This window comes from Coffea eugenioides, chromosome 10 (genome assembly GCF_003713205.1).
Source record: "Coffea eugenioides isolate CCC68of chromosome 10, Ceug_1.0, whole genome shotgun sequence".
Lineage (NCBI taxonomy): Eukaryota > Viridiplantae > Streptophyta > Magnoliopsida > Gentianales > Rubiaceae > Coffea > Coffea eugenioides.
Window position 1 is genome coordinate 21974123 of NC_040044.1, and position 19070 is coordinate 21993192.

Consider the following 19070-nt stretch of genomic DNA (forward strand, 5'->3'; position numbering starts at 1 on the left):
ATAACTCCAAATCCAGTAATTCCAAAGCCATATGAAAGCTAAGACAAATGTATACAATTCTCATGAAGATGACTTAGTCAGATTTATAGCGCAATCTAGTCAAATGCCCACTTTACAGATCCAAAATCCAACTAGTCGGTTAATTAACTGCACTGCATTCAAATGACCATATCCCAGTCTACTGAGGTCCGTTTAAGACGTTCTTGGCGGCGTTGAAAATCTAATACAGGGTACTAAAACTTTCATGTTTTGACAATTGGCTAAATCTGAACGGATTATAGTGAACAAACACAACCAAAGAGACTAAACTGTCCACGCGGAATTCTGGAAAGTAACCTAGATCAGCGAGGGTATTTTCGTCTTTTCACAAGCTACGTTGCTATGATTGAGCTGAAATTTTGTGGGCAACTATAAAATACTATTATCTACAACTTTTATTTTTTATTCCAAGCCAAATTCGGCCTCTAACTAGGTGATACAGAAACGGGCAGAACTGAATTTTCAAGTTCCTGAAATCTGGAAATTCTTGAAATCAAATGCTAATTTCTTTATTTTTTGCTTGCTTCACCATCTTAACTTCCCATATTAAACTTTAAACATCAAAGCCCCAAATTTTAAGCACTAGAAGAATCATAGGAAAACTGTAAAAATTCCAATAAAATGGAAAATCATGATCCAAGCCTCTATTTCACCACATACATCAATAATTCAACCATATGTGACATATTTAGCAACTAATCACGCATTTAATCGGAGAATCAAGGTTCTAGCATGTATACCTTTCCCAGGAACTAGAAACAAGTGTTCAAGGCCTTTGTTCCTCAAGAAAATTACACCGGTAGGTAGCCTTTGTGCTAGATAACAACTTAATCGGAGTAGATTTGCGCGAATAGAAGAAACTTTTCAAGATTTGGAGAAGAAATGAAGGAGAATGAGATGAACTCTCTTTGTCTCTCTCTCTCTCTCTCTTATTTCGGCCAAGGAGAAGAAAAAATGAAGAAGAATGAGCTAAGTTTGTAAGATAAGAAAGCAAGAAGATTAGGATTAATTTGGACCACAAGTTTAGGCAACACTTGGCTTGATTTCCACCACAAAATTTTCTCTTTCTTTCCTTGCATTTTAGCCACAAATTTCGGTCAAGAGGTCATCATGAGAGAGGAGATATTTTGCTCCATTAGTAATAAACTTGTATGGCAAGAAAGTGGTGGTCAAGTGGTGGTTCAAACGGTAGTGCACGGTACACGTCGGTGTGACGCGTTTTCTCTTAAATCGCACGTACTAGGGTTTTTTTTACTTCCAATTCACTAAATTTTTATCATTGCTTCTAATCACATATTATTTCTCACTTAAAAGTCACTCTTAAGCACCAAATTTGATCCTTACTCGGTACCGGATAATTATACTGCGGTTACACGAAAAATCCGATTTCACCTTGAATTGAAAACGAATAGGAAAACCCTAATTTCCTATGGTCATTGGCACTTTTCTAGGGTGATTGAACCATGGATAACACGAAATAATAATTACCAAATAATTTTCAAATAAAAGGAATTTTTTTGAGAAATATGTAAGGAATTTGCGAGTTCTCACAGAAAATAAGAAACAGTTGGTGCCAAAGGTTTAGACAACCCCCAAAGTCACTCATTTCCACTCAAAGCAAGCCAAAACCAAGAAATCACATAGACTTAAAATTTGGACAGCATTTCCCCTAAAATTTCAGATTTTCCATCCTACAAACAACCATTTAAATTCATCCAACACAACTACAAGTACAACTACAATTCATAAGCTATTCAACACACCTTATTAGGGTTACAATACCCTTCAATTTTAGCCAATCAAGAGTTCCACAACAACCCTACAAAAGCCCCAAATTTTGAAACCCAAAAACTGAAATTTTCCGCAACAACCACAATTAACACACAAAGGCTCCATTTTACACCATATCAAGCTATCATTCCATGGCCAACCAACAATTATTATATAAAATCAAAAAAATCACTAATAAATCAGAAATTTATCGAACTTTACTTAAAATCATGAAATCTTCCACAAAATAACATATTTAGCCAATAAAACCACTAATCTACCCTTATTAAGAACAAAGAGGAAATTTCTTAGCAACTCACCTTATAAACTCAAGAAAGATAGCAACTTAGAACCTCCTCTTCTAAAACCACTCCACCACCTTCTTTAATCCTACCTAGCAAAGGATTTTTTATGTAGTAATTTGAAGTTCTAGTGGTTGGATCACAAGATATGAGCAAGAATGGAAGAAACAAGTTGAAGGTTTTCTCTCTTTTTCTCTCTATGAAGCTCAGCCAAGAAGGAGCAAGAATGAAGATGATTTTGGGTCAAAATTAATGTTTTAGTAAAGTTGGGGAATAGTGGTCAAAGTCCGACATCCAACCATATCGCGACACCTAGCACCTTTTAATTTCAAACCTATCTTTTTGTCTCTCCAAGGTTAATCCATCTAGGTAACCTCTAATTATCTCCTAACACCTAGTAATTTAATCCCTTTATGTAAAACTTAACCTAATTGGCCGAATTTATCTCACTTAACGCATTAGCGGGTCCCACGTCAAATATATACTACTATTGTCTCATGAACTATCTTATACTAAGAAAATAATTTAAAAACTATTTTTACTCATGAAAATTATCTAGAAAATTTTCATAATAAAGAAAATTTAGAAAATGTGTGTAAATAAATAAAATAATGCCTAGAAACTAAGAAAATTTTTCGGTTCTCACAAGGGGGAGGTGGGGCCGTCACAAAGTGGCCGGCCAAAGAAGGGAAAAATGAAGGATTTTTGGGTCAATTTTTGTTTTTATTAAAGGCTAAGAAAGGTCTTAGTCAAAGTCAAAGCTCCATGGCTTTGATGACAAGTGTCTTCCAATGGTTAATCCTCATCTAATGGTTGTCCAAATGCTAAAATATCTAGCCAACCTACAATTATCCCATAACACTTTATAAAATAATATCCCTTTGCACAAAACTCCTCTTAATCTTCAAAAATTTATTGCACACACCTCAGTAGTGGGTCCTACTTCCGTAATGCACTACGAACTTAACATGTACTAACTTAAAAAGAAAAATACTTTAAAAACTTGAATCACTTGTAAAAATATCTAAGAAATTAAGGCAATAACGTAAAGTAAAGAAAATGTATTCAAAGAAATAAAATAAAATAAAGTAAAATAATTTTCGAGTCCTCACAAAAAGAATATGAATACTTTTCTGAAGACAAAGCACATATCGGAGAGCCTTTGGGATGAGGATTGTACTACAAAACCATGAAAATACTCCCAAGCAAGGGTTCCAAACCTATGGCAGAGATGGGGCCTTTTCGTTGATAATGACCACTTATGCTGGAAAGACTCCAGAAGCTGCATTAAATTATCTAAATTGGAAAATTACATTACTTAAGAGTTGCCGAATTAAATCAAGCCAAAAGGCAATAACGACTCTTTGCTGAATGAGATAGCACAAAGCCAACCCTAGTTGCAGCAAAAAAGAAAAGGACGCCTCATCCAGCAGTCAGAGCATGGAATAGATGTAAGCAGTTACGTCATGAAGCATCTCCGAAATCCAAAATAAAAATTCAAGTTCACCGAATTGAAAGAAGTCCATGAGTAAAACCACTTAAAGTCAAAGTTGAAGTCCAAAAGCTCTATAAATAGAAGGACCAAAAGTAGAAGGGGGCAATCGATACTTAGCTGACCTCATGTAATCCTTCACTCCACCTAGAATAGCCATAGTAATTTTTCTTAATGATTTTTGAATATCTCTCATGAATACTGAAAAGAAGAGAGAGTGTACCATCTATTTACCTTGTACCTATAGCCTTTATATTAATAAAACAAGTGCTTTCCTTCATAAACTCCCATTATTTTACTTCTGAGTACATCTAGAGGTAGGAAATGAAATTAAACTGCGCTGCAAGGCTTTGAAGCGGCCCCTAAAGGAAGTCACTCAGGTGGTTTGAGGCTGAAACACCCAATAAGAAGTCCTTGGGGAGGTAGCCGAAACTTTATTGGTCAAAAAATCAGGAGTAAGGTATGGAAGTATGATGGACCCTTCTTTTTAATGTAAAGCTTTGAGTATAGGATAGAAGATGGTCACTCTATTGCTCATTCATGGAAAATTCGTATAATAATATTTTATCATTAGTTATAATACATCCTGAATGTAGATTAGAAATATTGATGGAAATAGAAATTATAGCTTCAAATATAAATATTCAATTATATTTTTGGTTTAACCCAGAACCTTCTTCAAATTTACATCTGAATTTAAATTTTCTAGGCCACTATCCTGAAGACAATTCCTCATAATACAACAAAATTTAATGGAGAAAACTTTGTTTCTTTAACCAAGAAAATATAGCAAGTAATTAAGCTTTGGGGAGCCAATTTTTCTATTCTTTTCTCTTTTGATTTTTCTCAAAAATCTCACACTACTATGTGAAGAATTAATTTTCTTGCAAGCTAGAGTAATTAGGATATATATAGACAAATAAGTTTCTTAATTCTATTAGGAAAGTCTAATTCAATTGCATTATGATTTAGGAATCCAGTTTCCAATACAACTTTTGCTTTGGAAATGCTTTTTCTTATTTGCAATATAAGTCCCTCAATTTTAACTTATGTTACGAATTAAACTATAAGTTTCTTAAACTTATCAATTGAGTTCTTATTACTCGAATATCTTTAACTTTGTACAATTGACTCTTTTTTTGTGTGATCCATTAGACTCTCTAATACGTCGATAATAAGTACAAGTTAAAATTCTTAATAATAAGAACTAGATAAATGAAACTCCTTTAATTTATCATTAATTAAACTTAATCAACCAACTTATACTAATTTAATTTATCATTGATTAAACTTAATCAACCAACTTATAGATCAAGATTAGTTTCAAGAAAAGTATCATGACCAATAATGCTAATATGCAATATACTCCATCAACAAAGAGTTCAAAATCAATCAACTTCTATCTGTGTAGCAATACCATCATCAATAATTGTAAATTAAAAATATAAACTGTGACGCCCCCACCCCTCCCTAGGGCAAACCCTTAGGTATCAGCGGAACGTCTGCCCAACTCTCGTCAGGACTCACACACTCATTCAAGCTTAACAAAGGATTACAAATCAACCGTCGACTTAATTAAGAAGTACTTCAAAATACAAGCTCGAAACTCCCAAGTATACCATTTATAATTACAAACAACAAAACCCAAGTATACAAAATTTACACTTTAATGGTCTCCCATAACATACCAAAGTATACTAGCTTCAACTAAGTCGCTAGTCTAGGAACTCCAATTTTCACCTCCAAACCCTGTTAAGGAAGAACAAACTTAAAGGGATGAGCTAACACTCAGTGAGGCCAAGAAAACAAGCAAGCAAGCAAGCACGTAGAACCAATTAATCAAATAGCATGCTTAAAAGCAACTTAAAACATGACATTTCATTTAAGTGCACAAGTAGGAATTTAACACACAAGGAGGATACAGGAGCTCTCAGGAGCTATTCCCACGTCTCGATCAATTTGAGCCATCTGGGGTTGACTCTCTGTCAACCCAAGTAGTAACACGACCGTAGTGCTCCACTTACTTCCTCCATCCAACATAACAGCCACTCAGATCCGGAACCAAACACGCATGAGATGGCAATACTATTCGAGTATGCCAAGCGAGATCTCAAAAGATCAAGCTATAATATTTCCCAAGGTTCACCAAGCTTCTTGACCAAGCCCTTGCCGGTTCGATTTACAATGTTAGCCAATGGGTTGGGGCGTCCCAACAAGTATAAGGGTCGATGAGACAACGCTCCAATCGATTTAGAGTCGATCATAGTACTGAGTCGGGGTGAGCGGTACCTTCCACCCGATAGGGCGTGATACTTCTAGCCGCTCAGTGCTCACGACTTAAAACATGTTCATGTACAAGTGCAAGTCATATATATTCATGTAACAAGTATCATGTAATCAAGAGAGAGAGAGACAGAGGACGAGGGAGGTAAAGTACACTCTCGCCTCGGCAAATTCACGTATCATATAGCACTTATACAAATCTCAATTTAATCATATTAATATCGAACATGCACTTGACACTCACCAAAAGTCAAGGCAAAACAAGAGCAAAGCGAGAATCAGATGAGCTCTTCGGCGTCCTCGTGTCCACCTGAGACATGCACAATCATGATTACCTAGGTACTCGACCAAGATTATAAAGAAAAAATATTTTCTTGCTACCTACTCTCAAGGTCACAAGTGGAGTTGAGTTAAAAGAGTTTTTCTCGCTAGATCATTGAAATAATGCTTAAAGAGAGCTCAAAGGTTGTTTTCGATTCAAGTCGTGGTAAGTAATATCAATTCCCAAAAGAAAGTATCATATATACTTTTGACACGAAAATCGAGAAAAGGAAAAGTGGTTTTCATTTCTCAAAACTTCTAGTCCTACGCCCAAGTTTAAAGAATATAAGGAACGTTCAAATTTTCTAAACTAATGGAGTTAGAATTCCTCAAAACCCCACTCATTTCATAGTAAATATCAAAGCTAAAGATTCCAAGTTCGAGTATAAACTATTGAAATTCACCAAGAATTACTCTAGTTAAAATGCTCTCCTTTTGAAATTCAAACTCATGGGAATCGAGGGCATAAGAATAGAGGTGCCATTAACCAAGGAAGTTAACAACCAAGAAACACATTAAGGGAAGTTTAATCATTTGGAAACCAAGATTCGAAATGAAGGCCTAATGTTCAAAGAGACCTTGTATCCAACCATGAAATTAAACTTAAAATGGACTACAATCTCAAAGGGAGGTTGAAAGTGTTTAAAAGAGTACTTTGGTTGAAACCAGAAAATTTCCAGCTTGGTGCAACACTACTTGGAAAAATCGTATCTCGAGTTCTGTAAGTCCAAAATTTGGAAACTTTATACCGTTGGAAACTAGACTTAATGTACTAAACTTCTCTAGAAGACACTTTTCTCAGACTCCAATTTGAAATCATTCAAATTTTAGCTCAAAGTCACTGTTCCAGACAGGACAGAGCAAAACAGGCTTCCAATTTCAGCAAAGTTTGGAAATTCGAAAAAATTCGTAGAAATTGAATCAACCCTTGAAATTTATACCACAATTAGAATTCCTAATCTATTTTCAAATGCAATAAACAAAACTCAATTTGGACCTTTATACACCAAGATACAATAGTTTTAAGAAAATGGATCTTTGTGACCTGTTTCACGAAATTCGTGTTCTGACGTACTTGACAGAGTTTCAAAATCTGATCAAAACTAGAGCTACACGACTCAAAAATTTGGCATGGTTTATGGCATTGAAAACTATGTTCAAAATGCTAAAAATCATTAGAAGGAACTGTCTTAAAATTTGTTTTGCAAGATAGGTGAAATTGAGCTACAAACTGCAGCTAAGACTGTTCCTCGGATGAAAGCAGTGAGGGAAAGTCAGTCATCTTTGCCGGTTCACTACGGCTTATAGGAAATGAATTAGGAGGTACATTTTATACCGACGGAAATCCCTCGGAGTCTAGTTTCGGATGCCACAAACAGCACTCAATTTCAACTCCCAGACAGAAAGTTATGATCCAAAATGTGAGTACTGGTCAGGGCTCCTGATCATAAAAGTTTCCAGATGTCTTCCTCTCTTAAACCGTACTTTAACTCAACCAATTGTAACGCTTTTTGGGAGATATTAAACACACATAAACACCATCATATATCAAGCATTATTGAACCAAAATAACATCAAAAATTCAAAATTAACAATAGAGGAACAACCAGCAAATTTCGGCCAGCAAGCATCTCTCATTCCTCTAGCTTTCTTTTCAACTTTCCAACTAGAACTAAACCAAATCATCTCATAATAAGCATCAAACAAGCACATAAACACAAAATAATTCTCAAGGCCTCTACCTATAAAGCCACCTCAAGTCCACTACCTAATGTTAAGGTTCTTGTGAACCCATCAACAACCCAACAACTAAACTAACTAGACTAACTTACTACTAAGATTTGAGAAGAAAAAGTTGAGGTTTCTTTGGATGCTTACCTTGCTGCCAAGATGAAGACTAAACACTAGGGTTTGAGCTCTTAAATCACCAAAGTTTCTTCCTTGATTAAGCCACCTTCTGAGCTTGTATGAAGAACCAAGAAAAGAGCAAATTTGGAGAGCTTTCTTGGAGGAAAATGGAGGACAAGAGAGCTGAAATTTTGAGGGGAAATGGGGAAGGGGGAGTCGGCCAAGAGGAGTGGAGAGGAAGAAAGGTTTTGGTGGTAGTTGGGTGATTTGATGGTGTGACAAGAGGAATGACATAAAGGTGTTCTTGATACCCCAAAAGTCAACAACCGATTAGTGAGCAATTAGTGCTCCTAATTGAGCTTAATTTAACTCACTCACCTCTAGTCCCTCCATTAAATTTTTTTAGTCTACTATTAATCATCCTTAATTCTCCAAGATTAATGTACTTTGGGATCGAATTTGCCTCGAAAAATGTGCATTCGTTATTTCTCGCTAAACGAGCCACAGAAAAATTAAATTCGCTAACGAAACGTTTTAAAAATATAAATGACACATTGTTCCGTGCAAATGGATTTAAAATCGATGAAATAAATTATTCGGAGTAAACGGATAAATAAATAATTAAATAAGCCAGAAAAATAAAATAAAAGTAAGAAAAATAAAAATTCGGGTCCTCACATAAACACAATGTAGTTATAAATATACCAGGAACATTTTTTTTCTATAATAACCATAGTAGTATAATCTTTATTTAGTCCTTCTTCCATTTCCCACCTTAAGTAATTTGTTTTATCATCGCCACTATCTTTGTTTCTTTTTCTCCATCTTGTTTGACAACGAAATCATCACTCAACTTGCTAATACCTACCAAAATTGAAAATAAAAATGGGCACAAAGAAGCTCTTTATTAGTATTGAAAGAAAGAGAATTGGAAATAGGCACCATGATGAATAAGCATTGGTGGTTGGTATGTGTGGTGGTTTTTTTCATGGCGGCGGTACACATTTGGTAAATGAGAATAGATAAATGAGTTTGGAAGAAAAAAGGTGTCAGCGGGAGAGGATAGAGAGTTAAATATGCAAGGTTGTAGTTCAAGTCATTGGTTGACAATAGATGAGAAAAAATTAATTTTTGGCAGAGTTTTTCAATGAAAGGCTTTGTTGTTGTTTTTATTGCATCAAAGGAGGTCCCCGTAATTATGTAAATCTCAAGAGAGTTGAGTGAAATTGTCACAAGCCTCCCTTGAGGTTTCTGAAATTTTCCCTATGCCTACTAGTCAAAAGTTAGGTTGAATATTAAGTTCCTTAACTACAAGTATGCATTTGATAAAATTGAAATCTAAATTCTAAAATCTAAAATTTGAATCTATTAAGTAATTGACTTGATGAATACTGAATTTGATACAAGTCAATTTCTGAATCTAAACACTCCATTTTATATGCCTGTTGGATAATTATAAACACATGGATGCTAATTTTCATTTTTATTGTAATTTATACTTGTGCTGATTTATTCATTAATGATGCTATTAAAATTTTATATTTAATTAGTAATATATGACTTAATTTCATTGAAAATAAGATATTAAAAAAAATGAACCACAAATTAAGAGTAAAAATATATTAGAACAAATTTGTTTGAGAAAGTACAAATTTTAGCACAAAGTTCAATAGTTTCTTTTGCTCCTTTGTTAAAATCTAAGATACTGTAAAAAAAAATTATTTTGACACAATAAAAGTTATAAATCTTACATTTGCATTAAGTGATAAGTGAGCAACTTATTATTATTTTTTAAAGTATGTTTCTCCTAAACAATTTAGAACCACTTAATTGATTAAAATATTTTTTTTTTGGTTAACAAACACATATGAATATATTAAGGTTTGATTCAATTAAATTTAGCTAGAATGGGTCATCAAACAGATGTTTTCTTTTCGGTTTTTCTTTCCTTTGTATTATCTACTATGTGCGATAGGATATCACTTCTTCACCTATTATCATCATTTGGATACATAATATAATTGTTTCTCAACATATTCTCTTTCAATTATTTGCTTTAACTCACCCTACAGTATTTGTTACAATTTATTTTATTATTTTTACTTTTGGTAATCTTTTTATCATAAGCTCTAGTTTCTTCATATGTTACAGAGATGTGTGAGACTAGAAAAAATTGGAGTTCACTTTACAAGGGGACCTTTGTACAGTTACGCAGTAAAAGCATGTGAAAAGCCAAATGCGAGGCATCATATATTTTCTTCTAGTCTTGAGCATAAGAGCAACAATTACAGCAAAAGATAACAGATTGAAGAACCATATCAATACCCAAAAAAAAAAAAAAGGAAAATGAGCTAAAGGGGTGGCATGTGAAAGAAGAAAAGGGCAAAGTTAAAAAAAAAACAAAAAGAAATAGGAAAAAGGTAAGCGAATCAATTTATGAACTTTATCAAAGTGCATAGAAGTCATCACAGTATATTTTGAAATGGAAAATTTAACTGTAAATTTTGATCGTTAATCATAAGTACAAACTGCAGATAACTAATTTTCGTTGGACATATTGCAATTTAAGATTTATACACAGGGTTTTATTTTAACTAACTAAAAGCTTTTACAAATAGAGTATATGCTAGTATATACAACAGACAGATTAGAGTGTACATTATTTATTTACAAGAAACGTTTCAGAACAACCTCGACAATCCTTACACAACATCCCAGTCCTGCGGCCGACACTCAGTACATCAGTACATGCAGCTAGCTTGTTTACCCATTGCCCTAACATTCTAATAGCATGAGCTTTGGAGGCTACCAAGTCAAAAAATATGCTCTGACACCATCCTGTATTATGATCAAGAATTGCATGGATAGGTTGGTTATCATGTTCAAGTGAAGAGATTTGAAACGGAAGTATTTTGTTTGTATTGAATCCTCTATCTTCACTTGACGCATATGGGATTAGCGAAGTGACAACTGGCTAATAACAAGTGCATAATTGCTCTCAATTTGTTGATTGCTGATTAACACTTAGCAACGTAAAAGCCAAAGTGCCACTTAATCCGGCTGCAACGGCTCCCATTAAAAAGGCCGGCAAGTTGCTATCGTAATACATATCGTCCAATTGTCCACTTGAAACTGCCACAAACATCTGCACAGGTTGAAAAGGTTTATCAATTTTGGTGAATATAAGTTCGCTTAAACACTTCAAAAATGTAGTCTTCAAATATACCCAAAAGAAAAGGGTAAATTACTCATAACCATAGTAATTAAAACCAACCCGGGCATCAACTTGGTAGGAGGACCGGGTTGGCGAGTTAGTAGTTCAACCGGCGAGTCACTGATTAAACCATCGGATCACAATATATAATAAAAAATATATAATATAATTAAATAAACATATAAATTATAATATAAGTATAGAAATTCTTAAATGTTAACAAGCCATAATCTATTCATATTTCATAGTTCATACACACAAGTGATACTTATACGTGTTCCTTAGTTTATGAATTCATATTGATATTATACACCAACGTAAATGATAAATTTAAGTGTCAAAGAAAGAAAGAAACCCTAATTCCCAAATCCCTTTTCAATTTTTCTCATCTAATCGTAAAAAAGACGACAATGCCCATATTAGTGTGGTTGGTCAAATTAAAAAATTGGGCAAAAAGGTAATTTCAGAAAAATTTCCAAAACCCGCCAAGTTCATCAAAAACCGTCAGGTTTAGCGGGTAATTGGTTCGACTGTGCGGGTCAAACGGTTTAAAGCGAGTCATCTGCAATTTGCTAAACCGGCCCAATTCCATGGCCTGCCCATTGGTTTGACCGGTTCAATTGTTGGGTCGGGTTGGGTTTAATTACTATACTCATAACCCTCTGTGCTTTTGCATGATACCTTATGATCCCTAAGATTTCAAAATATCCACATAACATCTTCTGTTATTTTATATAAAGTGAAAATTTGATGAAAACTAGTCTCTATAATGTTGTTAGCTGAAATGTGAGTGTTTCCCTTACTTAAATATAAATATAACAATAGTCTAACCACTTTTCATAAAATCATAAAGAGATTGCATGGAAGATGCAATACTACAAGGGAAATAAGTGGATATTTGTGCAAAATCATAGGCAGGTTAACATAATATTAAAATTTTTTGACATGCACCTTTGGAGTACATTTCGGTTAATCAACATGAGCAAAGATGCTTTTCATCTATTTTATACTTTACATAAAATACATGGAAGTAATGTGGATATTTTGAAACATTAGGGGATCATGTAATATTAAGCACAAGCAAAGGGGTGTTATGAGTAATTTACCCAAAAAATTACTATTCAATTACAAGGAAATATTTTGAAAAAGGAAAATAAAAGATTGTCTACAATGAGTGAGATATAAATACCTGTGGGATAACAATGGCAAGATTTAGAACCCCAAGTCCGAGCCCTACAATATCCAATAGTCAAAGAAGACCAGAAGGGAATAGGATTTAGGAGTTTGTTTTGTTATGTTTGGCATAAATGAGGAATACTACAAAACAAATAATACATTTTTTTTTCAAAAGAAATATTCGCTACCTTGTCCTGTTCCACTTTCATTGGAATATATAGACGCAAGAGCAAATGGAATGCTGTAAGTCACCTACAAGCACATATATTATAGACACACAAGGTTTTAGTAATCGATTTGGTCATCTGGAATATATATATATTGGAAAATTAGGTGGGGAAGCTAGAGTTTTTAAACGAAAAATATGCATTAGTGTTACCTTGTGTTAAATTATGAATTCAAAAAGAAGAAGTATTACTTGAAATAGATATTCTAGAATCATTCAGTCTTTCGGTTGTTGAAAGAATGTTTTTAGATTCTATGATTGCTAAAATAAATTTCGAGTCATCAAAGCTAAGTAATTGATCAGTCTCTTATCAATATAAGATCTCTAGATGGAAACTAACCGCTTGTGGGATACCCAGGATGGCAAACAAAGACAGAGAAGATATCTTCACAGAAGGAGGAGGCGTTATGAGTCCTTTACTAGCAGTGCTGTCCACTAATTGTCTAGCATCGATTGCCATCTTTGTGATATAAGTTGTCATCACCATGCAAATTGCCAAAACAAAATTGCTGATGCCCCAAACCTTTGCTACATTGCCAATCATACGTACAAGTGGCTCCATGAAAAGTGACACAGTGCCAAGAACCACAACATATAACATTAGTCCCATTGTTCCAGTCCAGACCCCTAGTTGATATAGTTGAATATCTTGGGCGTTTCCATTAGCTTGACCACCGTAGACCTCTTTGCCCATCCAATCTGTACTAAACATAGTAAAGGGGAACCATCCAATCCAATTTAAGGCAGTTACAATGAGTAAATTTTTCATTGGCTTAGGCAAGTTTCCAAGTACTAATAGTAACTGCCCAAAAAATGACAGTTGTGCCTCTTCATCATGAAAAACACCCTTTTTCGGGAAAATGGATGGATCCAATGCTTCCTCCCTGACAAAGGTAACAACTAATGTTGTAGTAATTATGACAAAGAAAACGCCACATATAAAACAAGTTTTCAGGTTTGCACAATAAATATCACAAGCCTGAGTCTTTGTGAACGGAAAAAGATGATAAAAGCTCACATAAGATCCCAAAGCATAACCAATCATATTTCCAACGGCCATAAAAAATGCAAAGAGGGAATTTCCAATCGTCAATTTAGCTTCGTTCTGTCTGCAAAGGTCAGCCAAAAGAGCTCTACAAGGTCCTTGAATCAAATTGTTTGAAATGTCTAGTATCCAAAATCCAAGCACGAACAAAGCAACCGCTCTTGGTTTGGTCCTTGTTCCTAGGGAATCACCAAACATGTGGCCAATATCTGCAGCAAAGCCTATAAGGAATACTGCAATGCATAGGAGAATAGCACCCACAACAATAAATGGGCGTCTACGGCCAAACCTGGACGTGCAACAATCACTATAATGACCGATTGTTGGTTGAATGAGCAAACCTGAAATAGGGCCACAAAGCCAAACAAATGCTGCCCATTTATGGGGAACACCAAGAAGTTGAATATAGGGTGTCAAGAGTGAAAGTTGCAATGCCCATCCATAATGAACAGCTGCAGCTATTGATGCTACGAGGGCTAATTTCTTTATTGAGCTTGATGTATCATACTGCGGGTTTAGATCTCCAAATTCTTGAAACACCATAGCTATAGCTGGAGACTGTACTCTTGGTTCTTGCACTGCACTTCTATTTGCAATAATGTTGAGACAACTCGACCTCAATTAATCCTGTATTTTTGTGTTTTTGGTTGGGATTAATGAATGAAGCATAGGAAATGAAGGAGAAAATGAGGAGGAGAGAAATACTTGGGTATCCACTACTGTTGTTGTTAAAAAGCAACAATGCATGATATGCGTACGCGCAAGAATACTATTGACATACACTTTCAATAATTTAAACAAAGAGTTCTAAAGTTTGAACGGAAAACAATAAAATTTGATAGGCCTAGTTTTTTTTCACACAGATTAAGAAAATTATTTAATTTTAAGGTAATGTTATTTACACTCCCCTTATATTATTTGTACTCCCACTATCCCATTTTCATCTTTATGAGACCATGTTACCTCTACCCTAATTTCTTTTCATATTCTATCTTGTGTTCACATGTAAGGAAATTGGAGACATTGTCGTATGTGTTCAAAAGGTTAAAAAAAATTTAACTTTTGCTTCACCATTTCTAAATCTACATAACTGTTTTTTCAAATATTTTTCATATTTTTATTTCAATTTCAATTTTGTAGATTTTTTATGAGCACAATTGAGGTTCCATTGCATCATCTGAATACTAGATGCTGTTATGCTTTAGTTGAAATATACTAGAAAGTTTCACTCCCTCTATGGTGGCTATTTGAGATATTCTTAATAGACTTTTTGAAGTATTAGTGTCCTATTTATGAGATATTGTAGTTACACTCAATTTTTGGTCATCTTTGATGCTTGGATTTATTTATTTATTTATTTTTTGGGTTTGAAGTTTGGAATCTGTTCATATTATATTGCCAGATTGATTTTTGGCATCATATAGTGTGAGGACTTGCAAATTCCTTATATTTTCTCAAATTCCCTTTTATTTGAAAATTATTTGGTAATTATTATTCATACCATCCTATGGCTAAATCACCCTAGAAAAGTGCCAAAAGTCATAGGAAATTAGGGTTTTCCTATTCGTTTTCAATTCAAGGTGAAATAAGAATTTTCGTGTATCCGCAGTGTAATTATCCGGTACAGAGTACGGATCAAATTTGGTGCTTAAGAGTGACTTTTAAGTGAGAAATAATATGTGATTAGAAGCAATGATAAAAAGTTAGTGAAAAGAAAAAAAAAACCCTAGTACGTGTGATTTAAGGAAAAACGGCTCGAACCGACGCGTACCGTGTACTACCAATTTAACCACCACTTGATCACCACTTTCTTGCCATACAAGCTTATCACTAATTGAGCAAAATATCTTCCCTCTCATGGTTATCTCTTGACCAAAATATGTGGCCAAAATGCAAGGAGAAGAAAGAGAAATTTTTGTGGTTGTAATTAAGCCAAGTGTTGGCCAAACTTGTGGCTTAGATTAATCCTAATCTCTTATCTTCTTAACTCCCTAAGAACAGCCTTTCTTCTTCATTTTTTCTGCTCCATAGCCGAGACAAGAGAGAGAGAGAAAGACAAAGAGAGTTCATCTTGTTCTTCTCCAAATCTTGAAAAGTTTCTTCTATTCGCGCAAATCTACTCCGATTAAGTTGTTATCTAGCACAAGGGCTACCTACCGGTGTAATTTTCTTGAGGAACAAAGGCCTTAAACACTTGTTTCTAGTCTCCTTGGAAAGGTATACATGCTAGAACCTTGACTCTCCGATTAAATTCGCGATTAGTTGCTAAATATGTCACATACGGTTGAATTATTGATGTATGTGGTGAAATAGAGGCTTGGATCCTGATTTTCCATTTTTATTGGAATTTTTACAGCTTTCCTATAATTTTTCTAGTGCTTAAAAATTGGGGCTTTGATGTTTATTGTTGATCTTGATCCCTATCTTTTGATGTTTACAAAACAAATGGATGTTACTAATGTCTCTGAAAAGATCTATTCAGTTATGAAGCAAATTAGTTCCAAAGATCAAGTACAATTGAAAGATGACAAAGTATGCTGAAGCTGTCGGACGCTCAAGAAGTCAGGATCGGACGTCCGATAATCATTGCACAACTTCGGACGCATGCTTCGGACGTCCGATAGGATCCTTCGAAGTCGACGAAACTATCGGACGTTGAATATGTCTCTACCGGACGTCCGATACAAACAAGATAATTTCTCAAATCTGTTTGTTTGCTGTCGGACGCACAAAGAGCTTGCACCGGACGTTCGAAAGAATTGAAGAAAATCTCTGAAACTCACTGCCTGCTGTCGGACGCATAAAACAGGGCTATCGGACGTCCGACACTCCAACGGCTAGTTGACTCTTCAGCTACTTTCTATCCGTTGGAAGCTTTAATGAGGCTCTTTCTTGGTCCTATATAAATAGTGTTTGGTCAGATACTTCAAACAACTTTGGCACACTGAAGATACAAAAGATCTAGAGAGATTTTAGTGAGAAAATCCTCTTCAAAGAAGATTTGTAGTCTTAGTGGTGTGAGGTTCATTGTAAGCTTTTCATTTGTGAGTGAATCTTTCATGAGTGTAGCTCTGTGTGGGTTGTCCTGAGGGATAGTAAAACGTCCTGGCTTGACCGAGGGAGTTCGGGGCAAGGAGGAGGTGAACCTTCCTTTGTACACAAGAGTGATTGTAATTCATCAATTTGAAGTAGTTTGTTTGAAGCTCAAGAGGAGCTGGGTAGTTAATTGGTTTGCAATTCTTTCTTTTTACTTATTGTTATATTGCGATCTTTTAATTGCTTATTGATTGGCTTTTCGATTGGTTGTCTTCGATCCTTACAATTGGTATCAGAGCTTGGTCTCCTTGAGATTAAGCTCAATCGGCTTGGGAGTAAAAATGACAACCAATAATGCTATGTTTTTTGAAGGACATTCTGTCATTAGACCACCTATGTTTAATGGGTCAAATTATGTGAGTTGGAAAGAAAGAATGATTATCTTTTTGCAGTCTATTGATATTGAATTGTGGTTTATTATTAGTGAAGGTCCTTATGATACCTCTCTTATAGATGAAAATACTCACAGATCTAGACAAAAAATGAGAAGTGAACTGACTGCTACGGATAGAATTCATCTCACCTTAAATGTAAAAGCCATGAATGTGTTATATTGTGCCTTAGATTCAAATGAATCTGCTAGAGTCAAAGGCTGCAAATCAGCCAAGGATATTTGGGATAAATTGAGAGAATTTCATGAAGGTAGTGAGAATGTTAGAGAACAAAAGAAGTCCATTCTGGTTACCAAGTATGAATCGTTCAAGATGGAACCTCATGAAAACATAGATGAGATGTATTGTAGATTCAACGACCTCATTAAGGACTTAGAGGTGCTGGAAAAAGAATATTCTCTAGGTGAGAAAAATAGAAAAATCCTGAATGCCTTGTCCAATGATTGGGAAAATAAAGTGACTGCTATTGAGGAGGCTAAAGATTTGAATACTATGCCTATTGAATCTCTTATTAATTCTCTAACCTCTTATGAGCTGAAATTTAAATCCAAAGTGCAAGAGGAGGAGGATGCGAAAGTAAGAAGGAGCATTGCTCTAAAGGTATCACAAAATGAAGATGATTCTGCCTCCCTAGATGAAAAAGATATGGAAGTTGATGACAGTGATCTTGCTCTCATCACAAGAAGTTTCAAGAGGATTCTCAACAAAAAAAAATTTAGAAGAGGAGAACCTAGCAATTCAGATTCTAATCAATTCAACAATGCAAGAAACAAAGGAAGATATGAAACCAACAAAAAGCAAGGTGACAAGTGCTTTGAATGCGGCCAACCTGGACACTATGCAAGTGAGTGTCCAGTGAAGAAGAGAAAAGGTGAAAGAAAACCCAGATTCAATAACTTCCAGTTCACATGGAATGAATGCAACTCCGATGGTGAAATTGAAGAGGAAGAAGAATCTGCTCAATTGGCTTTCATGGCCATTGGAGATGATGAGGTAACATCTTCTAACTCTCAATCTGATTGTGATGATGAAACTGAAGATGATCTTGAACATTTCATTATAAAATTGCATGATAGTTTGAAAGAATCTTATGCTAGAAACAAGGAGTTAACACAGAAAATTGGTTTTTTGCTTCGAGATAATGCAAATCTTTTTCAACAAAACAAAAAGTTGATTGCTGAAAATGATTACTTCAAAAAGAGTGAGACTGCTTTACATTTTGAGCTTGATAGAAAAGCAAAACTTTGTGATTTGTTCAAAAAGGAACAAGGTGATTTGAAAAGAAGAATGGATGGTTTAAATGAGTTGCTTAAGCACAAGAAACAAGTCTATTTTCAAAAGAATAGGTTGAATTCTAATTCAAATGAGTTTGCTATCCATAGGAGAAGACAAGTAAGATTTATTAAACCTGTTCATGTAAATAACTCTTTGGTTATGTGTAATTTTTGTTGTCAAAAAGGTCACATGAATAGTGATTGTTATGTGAGAAAGAATATGAGAAGAGGCATGAAATTCATGTGGATAGTTAGACATGATGCTAATTTTAACAAGTAGGAGGTTTTGTCTAATCATTGCAGTGATTCTTGTTCATAATATTTTTTCTTTTGATACTTTGATCTGAGTTTTCGCTGATGTCTTTGAATACTACTGAATCTATATGATGTCAAAAAGAGAGATAAAAGAATAATGCTGATCTCATGATGATTTGCTGTGATTGCTGTCATTTCTCTATTTTTTCTTGGAATATTGAATTCTCTGTTATTGTTGCTGGATTATAGTAGTTGATTTTTACTCTAATGATGACAAAAAGGGGGAGAAATGGATGCAATGTGTAAGGGGGAGTTATTCTGCGATTATGAGTTTGGC

At 34.7% G+C, this 19070-nt stretch overlaps 1 protein-coding gene across 1 annotated transcript; it reads right to left on the reverse strand.

The window, feature by feature from the left end:
- Positions 1–11053: 11053 nt before the first annotated feature.
- Positions 11054–14259, reverse strand: LOC113750570 (sucrose transport protein-like). Its single transcript, XM_027294531.1, has 4 exons — positions 13012–14259; positions 12634–12697; positions 12459–12502; positions 11054–11200 (listed from the first exon to the last, which is right to left on the reverse strand). Exons 1-4 carry the CDS (start codon positions 14257–14259, stop codon positions 11054–11056), a joined length of 1503 nt encoding a protein of 500 aa, XP_027150332.1.
- Between the last annotated feature and the right edge of the window lie 4811 nt (positions 14260–19070).